Source organism: Kogia breviceps, chromosome 3, assembly GCF_026419965.1.
Source record: "Kogia breviceps isolate mKogBre1 chromosome 3, mKogBre1 haplotype 1, whole genome shotgun sequence".
In the NCBI taxonomy this organism is placed as follows: domain Eukaryota; kingdom Metazoa; phylum Chordata; class Mammalia; order Artiodactyla; family Physeteridae; genus Kogia; species Kogia breviceps.
The window spans coordinates 12,255,791-12,267,749 of record NC_081312.1 but is presented as its reverse complement, the minus strand read 5'-3'; the positions used below and the strand labels follow the sequence as shown (position 1 = coordinate 12,267,749).

General features: G+C 36.9%; 1 protein-coding gene across 3 annotated transcripts in view; it reads left to right on the top strand.

The window, feature by feature from the left end:
• Positions 1 to 11,959, top strand: part of CPSF2 (cleavage and polyadenylation specific factor 2) — a 32,456-nt gene that overhangs the window by 13,301 nt on the left and 7,196 nt on the right. For all 3 annotated transcript variants that reach the window (XM_059056876.2, XM_067027875.1, XM_067027876.1), the window contains 4 exons: positions 1,043 to 1,230; positions 1,915 to 2,205; positions 9,595 to 9,695; positions 10,252 to 10,452. In XM_059056876.2, coding sequence (XP_058912859.1) covers positions 1,043 to 1,230; positions 1,915 to 2,205; positions 9,595 to 9,695; positions 10,252 to 10,452 — 781 coding nt within the window. The remainder of the gene's footprint in view (positions 1 to 1,042; positions 1,231 to 1,914; positions 2,206 to 9,594; positions 9,696 to 10,251; positions 10,453 to 11,959) is intronic.

The following is an 11,959-nucleotide window of genomic DNA, read 5'->3' as shown; positions in this document are numbered from 1 at the left end:
TTTTTCTTGTCATATGAGATTGGCGAACTCTAGTATTTTTGAAAAATTACTATGTGACCATATCAATATTTTTACAAAAAGATGCTTTAGTTGGTTTGAATTTAACTTCTGTGGGATAGGTATAAAGATTGGTTTCTTCCTGCCATTCAGCAGATAGCTAGCAGTCTCTGGTATATGTCTAGGGAACATCAAAATATATAAAGATCTCATATAAATCTACTAGAAAAACATTTACACTCTAAAAGCAAAATGAACAAAGGAGGTAAATGAGGGTGCAAATAGTCTGCTGATTTTGGTGTTTGGGTGTTTTATGCTCTAATCTAGTAGTCTTGATTCTAAAGAGATGTATCTGGGCCATCCCTGGTTGCTTCTGCTTTGGCTTGAGCCCTGTTACCTTACATTCTTTTTTTGTAAGCTGCATGGGAATTCAACAGGGAAAATCGGGTTCCACTTTCAACATGTTTGATACCACTGCCTTCATTTTTCTACTTAAAATGTATGATTTATATACTGTGTTACTCTAAGAAGTTTTCAATTCTTGGTATTTTTTTGTTGTTTGTTTGTTTTTGCTAGGGTTTGATTTGACTAAATATTTCTAAGCAGACTTTCATCTAGAAAGTCTTTTATTGGAAGAGGGAATATTATTTATCTTTTATTCTACAGGCATATATACATATAAAACATGTATGTATTAATCTAAACTATAAATGTGTGTGTATAAATTTGGGAATTATGTTTTATAATGAAGTTCATTGAGGTAGGCAGGTGAGACCAGAGTGACCTGGAAACCCAAGGCTGATTGCATTTGCCCTATTCACCCAATTTTCCCAGTATCCTATACAAATGTCATTTTCTATGTGTACTATGGGTAAAAGGGTTGGAAACCACCAATTTATAATTTTTCAGTGGAAAAAAAATTGAGAGTTAATGGCATTCTTATAAACTGTAGTCTTTATAGTAAAAACATGGAGATAAAGTTATCTTTAATTTTATAGCAAAGTATTGCTATCTTCTATAAGGATTTTACATTCTTGTTTTCTAGCAAATGTCCTGGAAACACTTCGAGGTGATGGAAATGTGTTAATAGCAGTGGACACTGCAGGCAGAGTTTTGGAACTTGCTCAACTCCTTGATCAAATTTGGAGAACTAAAGATGCGGGATTGGGTGTTTACTCATTGGCACTCCTAAATAATGTCAGTTATAATGTGGTGGAGTTTTCTAAGTCCCAGGTTTGTTTTCATGTTATCATGTGTAATAAAGATGTTTTCTACAGAGATTGGGCTTATGGAAAACTGTGTGTTAATTGCCCTTTGGATTTTCTTTTTCTCTTGGGGTTGATGATAATAATGTTGGTAATGATGATGATGATAAAAACTAAAAATCAACCACTTACTGTAATAATACACTTTGTGTATTATTTCATTTAATCCTTTTATATCCTATGAAGTAGGTTCTGTTTTTGTCCCCATTTTACAGATTGGGCAACTTGGTTCTCTAATGCTTAGTATCACAGTCTAAAATGATGGCAAAAATAGAACTACTTCATAGGCTATAATTGTTAGAATCTGTTTTTCTCTTCCTTTTGGATAAGCTCTTTCTCTTGAAGTAGCAATGTCTGGGGTAAGATATTCACTTAGAACTTACATACCACCTTCTGAATAAGATTTAAGGTGACTTATACCTGAAACATAAGGCAAAGTTAGATTTCTAGGGATGAACAGTGGTGTGGGCAGATCTGATGGGGAATAGAAACAGACAGCAAGCTGCTTATTAACATAGTACAAGTATAAGCAACAATTGGTGGAAAAAAGACTTTAAACAAGATGGAACTTGAATCCCTTGACTGTCGTAGGATACATTGAGGTTATAATACAGTATTTTCTAATTATTGTCACCTTTTCCCCCCATATTAGGTAGAATGGATGAGTGATAAATTGATGAGATGTTTTGAAGACAAAAGAAATAATCCATTTCAGTTTCGTCATCTCTCTCTATGCCATGGTCTTTCTGACTTGGCTCGAGTACCTAGCCCTAAAGTGGTACTTGCCAGCCAACCCGACCTGGAATGTGGATTTTCAAGGGATCTGTTTATTCAGTGGTGCCAGGACCCTAAAAACTCGATCATTCTAACTTACAGAACTACTCCTGGGACTTTAGCACGTTTCCTAATTGATAATCCTTCTGAAAAAATTACAGAGATAGAGGTAAGTGCTTGTATGTGAACTTTATCTTTTTTCTTTTTTGGCCGCACTGTGTGGTGTGTGAAATCTTAGTTCCCTGACCAGGGATTGAACCTATGCCCCTTGCAGTGGAAGCACAGAGTCTTAACCACTGGACTGCCATGGAAGTCCATGAACCTTATCTTAAAATTGTTTGGGGGGTACACTGTACAAGATGTTTATAACAATGACCCAAAATAATACTTGAAGTTGTTTCAGGATTTTTATCTGACTAACAGTAGAGAGGCTTTAATAGCACACATTTCAGAGCTCCTTAATTGGAAACTCTCAGTATTGAACCCTTCTATGGTACCCTCTGGAACCATACCCAGAGAGTATGCATATATGCTGTATTCTTATTCATTCTTTGAAAAATTCCTTTCACATCCTTCCAGTAATTGAAATCTGGCTATTTCCTAATGATTTCTTTTTCCTGTAGCCTTCTCTTTCATGCTTCGTGTACTTTGGGTGAGGTAGGTATCCTTGTTCTGTGTTGCAGCTTTCAAGCCATTTCTCTTACCTCTGTAGTTCATGCTGTCAGACTTGAAAATACACTGACCCCTCCTTGTTTCAGACACTGATCTCTTGGTCATTCTCTGTTGTTCATCGGTGACTTTAGACCCTGGTTCACAGTCTTCCAGTCCACTCATACTCAGGACTCTATTCTTGATGACTTTAGCATCCATATATATGCTATATCCAGTTTCTTGGCCCTCTCAGTTCCTTGACACCTTATTTCTTAATGATCTTTTCCTCCACTCCACCTCAGCCATCCCTTCCCATGATCTTGCTGTCCACTCCCATGGTCATACCTTTAACCTCGTTATGATCTCCAGATCTCTCCCTCAAGCATCCCACTCTGGTCTCATAGCTGACTTTCTCTAGTACTCTCATGCCAACAATTCTTTGGTCCCATTGGGACTTTCAATTCATGAACCTCACCACTTCTGCTAATCATCATCGTTCCATCTTCTGGCTGTGTTGGGTCTTCATTGCTGCGCACAGGCTTTCTCTAGTTGTGGTGAGCGGGGGCTGCTCTTCATTGCGGTGCGTGGGCTTCTCATTGCGGTGGCTTCTCTCGCGGGGCACGGGCTCTAGGTGCGCGGGCTTCAGCAGTTGTGGCGCGTGGTCTCAGTAGTTGTGGCTCGTGGGCTCTAAAGCACAGGCTTGGTAGTTGTGGCGCACGGGCATAGTTGCTCTGCGGCGTGTGGGATCCTCCCAGACCAGAGCTTGAACCCATGTCCCCTGCATTGGCGGGTGGACTCCCAACCACTGCGCCACCAGGGAAGCCCTGTATGTTTAAGGTTCTTTGCCCTCTCACCTTGTTAGGGGTGTTTCTTCTGTAGTTATTCTTTTTCTCTCCATTATCTATCACCTTTTCCCTCCACTTGGTGACATCCAAAATAATTTTTACTATTCCTCCTCTATTCCCAAACTTGTTCTTCTCTGAGTCTTCCTCGTGTCATGGACTAGCAGTGCTTTCCACATATTTATTCAAGCCCCAAATACAGAAAATTTAAATATGTTCATTGAAGTGTAATATATACTGAAAAGTTTGCATATTGTAAGTGTACAGCGTGATGAGTTTTCACAAATTGAACACACCTGTCTGGCTTATACCCAGATCAAGAAACAGTCTATTACCAGTACCCCAGATGCCCCCTTTCTGATCCTCCCTATCCTTCCAAGGGTAACCACTATCCAGGCTTCTAACGCACAGATTATTAAAATTTATTTTCAGTTCCTTACTTTTCTCTCACTACCCATATCCAATCCAGCAGCAAGTCCTATTGACTCAACCTCCAGATATGTCCTAAATCTGTCTACTTTTCTCCATCTCCACTCCCAATCATCCTAGCCCATGCTAAGTGGTGTTGCCTGGACTGTGCAGTGGTTTTCTAATTGGTTTCGCTGTTTTTACTTTTCTACTCCCTTAATCCTTTCTTCTCATAGTGGCCAAAGACATATCTTTCCCTTTCACTCTGTCTTTGTCTCTCATTTTATTGTGGTAAAGCCACATAACATTCAATTTACCATCTGAACCATTTTTTTTTTTTTTTTATCTTATTCCAGATGGAAGCTGTCTTGGCACCATTTATTAAATAATCCATCCTTTTTCATGGAATTGAAATACCAACTATGTCATACAGTAAATTCTCACATATACACACTTGGTTTATTCCTGGGTTCTCTATTTTATTCCAATCATACATTTATCTATTGCCATGTCAATACTGAATTGATTTAATTACAGTAGTTTTATAGTACATTCTGATATCTGGTAAGACAAATCGCACCCTTTTTCTTTTTCATTTTTTTTTTTTTTAACATCTTTATTGGAGTATAATTGTTTTACAATAGTGTGTTAGTTTTTCCTTTACAACAAACTGAATCAGTTATACATATACATATGTTCCCATATCTCTTCCTTCTTGCATCACCATCTCTCCCACCCTCCCTATCCCACCCCTCTAGGTGGCATCTGAACCATTTTTAAGGGTCCCGCACAGCAGTGTTAACTATATGAACATTGGTGTACAGTAGGTCTCTAGAACTTTTCATCTTGCAGAAAGTTCTATACCCATGGAACAGCTCCCAAAGGCATCTTTTAAAAATTCATCATTTCGTGTCATTCCCTTGCTTAAACCCTCAGGTTGCTTCCTTCTACTCTCTGAATAAAATTCACACTCCTTACCTGGGCTTTCAAGATCCCACTGATCTGATCTCCACCCACTTTTCTGACCATATCTCATTCTATTTTCTTTATGCTCTACACTGCTTCACTGCATCAGGGTCTCCTGCCTCTGATGTTCCTTCCCAGCTTTGCACTTGGTCACTCCTTGTCATTCAAGTATCAGTTTAAAGGTCACCTCCTCAGGTAGGGCTTCTCTGACTACCAGTCTACTACTCAGTTAGTTGCCAACCCAATCACATTACTTTATTTTTCCTAGCTCCCATTACTATCTGATATTTTCCTTTGTTTGTTGTCTTCCTTTTCCTACTACCAAGTAGAATACAAGTTCCATGAGAAAGGGATCTTGTTTTTTTATATCCCTAGCACCCAGAACAGTGCTTGGTACATTGAAGGTCCTCAATAAATGGGTTGGTTGAATTCATGAATGACCAAATAGGTGAATAGGCAATAAACCAGATTTCTTATCATGTTAGATAAGAGTTTACTATGTATGGTATTTTTTTCATCTACATTTATCACTCTCTAGAGTCAAATCTTATTCATTGAAGAAGAGCAAAAACAGTAAATGAATAAGGATTAATGAATTGGAGTAAATTTGATTAGGAAGAAGGAATAACTTGGAGGTAATACAGTGAAGGACTAGGGAGAAAAACATCTTAGGGTTGATTATTCTAGAAATCTGTTTTTGAATATAGCCATTAATTTTAGATATCTTAAATGAAAAATAAGATGGAGAGTGAAATTTATTATAGCAACAGGCATAAACTAAATCATGAGGTAAATGTTCTGTCGAAGTTTATTTGTGGTTAAGATAGAGATCTATGTAAATTGCTGAGAGTGTGTACTACAGGAAAATAATGACACTTTTCTAAATTGAACTTATTTCCAAGTAAGCAAATGTGGGATGCCAGGTGTAACATGTAAATCACTCTTTCATCCTATATAGTAGAAACACTTGATTTTGGTTTAATTTTTTTTGTTGCTATTTATTTTAAAATAATTTCAATGTTAACAGAAAAGTTATAAAAAATAGCATACTCAGATTTCCCAATTGTCAACATTTTACTGGGTTTGCCTTATTACTTCTTTTTATACATATAGACACAATATTAGATATTTTTTTGAAAGTAAGCTGCAGGCATTCCATCATTACCTCTAAACACAGCAATGTGTATTACCTAGAAACAAGGAGTCTCCTGCAAAACTGTGGCGTAATACATCTGTTGCAATAAGGAAATAAGCACGTATATGATACTACCATTTCATCCACTGACTCCACTTGACTTTTGGTGAATGCTCCAACAATGTCCTTTATAATTACCCTTTCCTTTTTTGTTTGGAATCCCATCCAGGATTACACATTACATTTAGTTGTCATGACTTGACATTTTTGAAGCATATATGTTCTGGATTTTTTTTTCTGTTCACATACAAATATCTATATGATTTTTTTAAAAAAAAGAAATGAGGCCAAATTATCCACATATTTTTAAACAGTGAAAGTAGATACAGATTTACTTTATTCAATACTTGGTATTAATAAATTTTCAAATGTATTTGAATAAGTGCATGAATTCTTTTTAATAATTCTTAAATAATACATTTTGTATACATACTTTGATTATTTAATCCAGTGGTTCCCAAAAGTATGGTGCAAGGACCCCTGGGGACTACGTGAGATGCTTTCATGGAGTCCACAGACTGTTTTTCATGATAATATTAAGATGTTATTTGCCTTTTACTGTGTCTACATTTATATTGACGAGTGAAAGCAATGGTGAGTAAAGTGCTGGTGCCTTAGCGTAAATCAGGGCAGCGGCACCAAACTGTATTAATCACTGCATTTTTCATTACCACACACTTGTAGTTCAAAAAAGTCAGTTTCACTTAAGAATGTCCTTGATGAAGCAGTAAAAGTTATTAACTTAATTAAATCCTTTTAGTAAAAAGGTTTTTTTTAATAATCTGAGTGCCAAGATGTGAAATATACAAAAGCACTTGTGTTGCATACTGAAATATGATGTTTGTCCTGAAGAAAACCGCTTGTGTAATTGTTTGAGTTGAGTTAAACTAGCCACTTTTTTTTTCCTGAAACACTGGTTTTACTTGAAGTAATGACATAGTTATTCAGACTTGGCTATTTGGCAAATATTTTCCCAAAAATAAATAATTGAGCTTGTGGATCTAAGGAAAACAATTGACAGCATTTCTTGCCTCAATCTGATAAAATTGAAACTTTCAAGTGAAAATTAGAATTTTGGAAAACTTACTCTCATCACTGTGAGACTGACAACTTAAAAGACTTTTCTGATGAGATTGGCGGTGATATTTGCAAATGTGATTTTTAAAAATATTGTCAATATTTGTAAGATCTGTGTAACTTAGTGAACTAGTATTTTCCAAATAACTAATGCATGAAGTTGCAAAATAATGTACAAATAAAAGATCCAGTCAGAGTGTAAGATAAATCGGTAAATTTTAGTAACAGAGTACAAAAGTTATCAGTATGGTTACAGATTCCACATTACAACTAACCTTTAAGAAACTACCACTTTCTGAGTTTTAATGTAATATCAGAGAAGAATATTCATGAAAAGGCTATTTAAAAATTTTTCCCAACTATTCATCTGTGTGAGGCTGGATTTTCTTCATATACTTTTTTTTTTTTTTTTTTTTTTTTTTTTGCGGTATGCGGGCCTCTCACTGCTGTGGCCTCTCCCATTGCGGAGCACAGGCTCCGGACGCGCAGGCCCAGCGGCCATGGCTCACGGGCTTAGCTGCTCCGCGGCATGTGGGATCTTCCCGGACCAGGGCACGAACCCGTGTCTCCTGCATCGGCAGGCGGACTCTCAACCACTGCGCCACCAGGGAAGCCCCTTCTTCATATACTTTAACCAAAACAAATATATTGCAAGAGATTGAATGCAGAAGCAGATGTGAGAATCCAGCTATCTTCTATTGAGCTAGATATTAAAGAGACTTGCAGAAATGTAACATAATGCCATACATCTTACTAATTTTTTTGCTTTGGAAACTATAATTATCTTTTGTAAAAAATGATGTTAATGTTAACATGTAATGAATGGTTTTATTACTTTTTAATGAACAGATAAATATTTTTAAAATCTCTCAGTTTTAATTTCTGATACGGTAAATATTAATAAATATAACCCACAAAACCCAAAAATTCTTTGAGGTTCTCAGTAATTTTTTGTAACACTTTTTTAAAAAAATTTTATTTATTTATTTTTGGCTGTGTTGGGTCTTCGTTTCTGTGCGAGGGCTTTCTCTAGTTGCGGCAAGCGTAGGCCACTCACTCTTCATCGTGGTGCGCGGGCCTCTCAGTATCGCGGCCTTTCTTGTTGTGGAACACAGACTCCAGACGCGCAGGCTCAGTAGTTGTGACTCACAGGCCTAGTTGCTCCGCGGCACGTGGGATCTTCCCGGACTGGCGCACAAACCTGTGTCCCCTGCATCGGCGGGCGGACTCTCAACCACTGCGCCACCAGGGAAGCCCCCTCAGTAATTTTTAAGAGTCTAAAAGAGATCAGAAAGTTTGGGAACTACTGATTTAATCATTCCATGTTGATGGATTTTAAAGTTATGTCCAGTTTTTTACTATTACAAACATTGCTGCCATGTACTTTTTTTCTTCATGTTTGTGTGATCATTTCAGTAGGATAAATTCCCAGAAGTAGAAATGCTGTGTTAAACGACAAGTACATTTTTAGTTTTAGATGTTGACAAACTGCCTTCTAACATAGTTGCACTAATTTTCCCAGAGCAGATGAAAATACCCTTTCTCCATTAGTAATTAGCATTGCCAATTTCATAAATTATGGTATTACATTTCATAAAATATGGTATTACATTTAAAAATTTTTCAAAAATCATTAGTAAAGTTATATATCTTTTTTGGCTATTAGTTATTTTTCTTATTTTATAAATTACTTGTATATCATTTTGTCCTTTTTTGATATGTTGATCATCTTTTTCTTAACTGATTTGGAAGAGCTCTTAGGACAAAGTAGCTTCTGATAGTCAAATAGTGCTGCAGATAATTTTCTCAGTTTCTTTATATTTCATGAGATTTAAAATGTCAGAGGTTTTTTTTTTTCCTGTCACCATATTTATTCACGTTTTCTTTTGGGTTTTATGTCATGTGTAGGTCTCACCTACACCAAGTTATAAAAATACTTCTCTGATCCGCCTGCCGATGCAGGAGACACGGGTTCGTGCCCTGGTCCGGGAAGATCCCACATGCCGCGGAGCAACTGAGCCCGTGAGCCATGGCCGCTGGGCCTGCGCGTCCGGAGCCTGTGCTCCACAACGGGAGAGGCCACAACAGTGAGAGGCCCGCATACCGCAAAAAAAAAAAAAAAACTTCTCTGTATTTTCTTTGCCTGATTGGTGATTTTTAGCCAGTTTGATTTAAATTAAACCCATCCTGGAAATGTGACAGCTCAATTTTAGTACTAATCTAAATAGGATCTGTAATTGTGCATAATGGAAACTTAAATAATTTCAGAGGAAAATTTAGTTTAAAGATGATGAATCAATTTAGAGATGTGATGTATCTCACACCCCACTGCCTTAACCCCCTAATATTGATATTTCCTTTCTTTTCCTTTTCTTTTCCTTCTTTTTCCTTTATTTCATTTCCTGCTCTTTTTCTGTAGTTGAGGAAACGTGTGAAACTTGAAGGGAAAGAACTTGAAGAATACTTGGAAAAAGAGAAACTAAAGAAAGAAGCTGCTAAAAAACTTGAACAGTCAAAAGAGTAAGTTGTTTTCAGACGATTAGAAGTTTATATAAGTTTTTTGATAACTTATTTCTAGACAAAAATGATTAATTGAAAATATTTAAATTTTCTTTTGACTTTATTACTTTTATTACATCTTTCCAATGGTGCTAGAATACTAAATCCTTTCAGTGCTAATGTTAATATGTATTAATTAACTGGCAGTTAATGCTATATTTCACAAAATATCAATCCAATAATATTATCATTATCATTGAATTAATAGTGAATGTTAATAATAATTTTTTTTTTTTTTTTTTTTTTTTTTTTGCGGTATGCGGGCCTCTCACTGTTGTGGCCTCTCCCGTTGCGGAGCACAGGCTCCGGACGCGCAGGCCTAGTGGCCATGGCTCACGGGCTTAGTTGCTCCGCGGCATGTGGGATCTTCCCAGACCAGGGCACGAACCCGTGTCTCCTGCATCGGCAGGCGGATTCTCAACCACTGTGCCACCAGGGAAGCCCTATAATTTTATAAATATTAATTAAAAGTATTTTGGGGACTTTATGACCTTTATCTTTTCCCAAACTCCCTTAGGGCAGACATAGATTCCAGTGATGAGAGTGATGTTGAGGAAGATATTGACCAACCATCAGCTCATAAGACTAAGCATGACCTGATGATGAAAGGTGAAGGTAGTCGTAAAGGAAGTTTCTTCAAACAGGCTAAAAAGTCTTATCCTATGTTTCCTGCCCCAGAAGAAAGAATTAAATGGGATGAATATGGAGAAATTATCAAGTATGTGAACAAAACAAGTTTTTCTTTCTTGCAGATTGGAGGTAGTAACTGTATTGTCATTTTAGCTCAAAGAATTTGGTCTTTCTTGTCATCATGTACTTAGTTTCTGAGTATCTCAGCTTGTAGTTTGAAATGTAAAAGTAGAAAGGTTGAGGAACATATAGAGAGTTAATAATAAAGAAAAACTGGTAGTTTTATTACTTAGGTATGTGAAATGTTTAAAACGATGATCAAGACTCTTTCCCGCCCTCCCCACTTAAAAAGAGGTAAGGGATGTGCATTGGAGAAAGACATATGATAGGAAGAACTTTTGATGGCCAAGGTTATGTTAAGTTTGGGAAATGGGTTATGTCTCAAGTAGTGTTGCACACGTTTTAGTTACAAGAGGAATAGGAGATAGTGTGAGTGGAACCATAGAAAATCTACCAAATCTATACCCACTATTAGAAAAACAACTGAAATCACACATTCTAATCACAGATTTGAAAACCCTACTATCCTGAATAAAGATCAGTAAATGTCAACTGCCTTAGCATAATGCACGCTGTCTTTCACAATTTGGTTTCTCCCTACTTTTCTATTATATTTCTCTATATTTCTCTTACAGCAGTGTGTGTTCTCCACTCTGGTGGTTCCAGCCTTCTCTCAGTTTCCCCCTGCTCAGCTCTTTCATGTCATGCCTTTACCCATGCTCTTCCTTCAGCCTGGTTCTACCTTCCCATCCCAAGCTTTCAGGCTGCTGAATCTGGCCTCACAAACCACTGGAAAACTTTCCCGTCTCTCCCTTACCATCGCAACACAGTTAGTTCCCTCTCTTTTACTTTCTTTGTAAATATCTTGAGCATATGGTCTTAGGTCATCCTTGAATTTAATTAGGAAAATTCTACTGTTTTCTTGGCCCTCTAAAATAGGAGAGAGAAAAACTAACCATCTAAACCATATTGGTGAGTTTGCTTACCATTTCACTTAATTAATGGCCAATTTGTTTATCATATGGACAGTGTTCTTTAGCTTCAATTTTCTTATCTGAAAAATGGGGGTAAGAATACAACGAGGTTATGCGTTTTAAGGCACTTAGCATAGAACCTGACTCATAGTAAATGCACTTTAAATGGTTGCTACTACAGTTATGTGGATTACGGTTGGAGATATTGGGCTCCTGCAGCAATCTAGATGTTGTGTGACAGAGGCCTGGATTCTCAGGAGTGTGAGGGGATTTGGGGGTAGGGCATGATAAATATAGAGATTAGAACATTAAAAAAAGTTTGCTTTTTAATTTTAATGTAGAACTCTCTCTGATATTGGAAAATAGTTGTGCTAATAGTTTGTTGAAATAAAGATGAAGGCTTTTGAGGGAGCTAATGATTTTGTATTTCAGGTTTCTCTGTAATGTGCAAAAATAGAGAGTCATCTGCTTTCATGGGGCAGGGAAGGAATAATGTGGGTGTCTTAAGGAAACCAAAGGAGATCTGAGATTTATAAGGACTGGAAATTGACAAGAGGAACC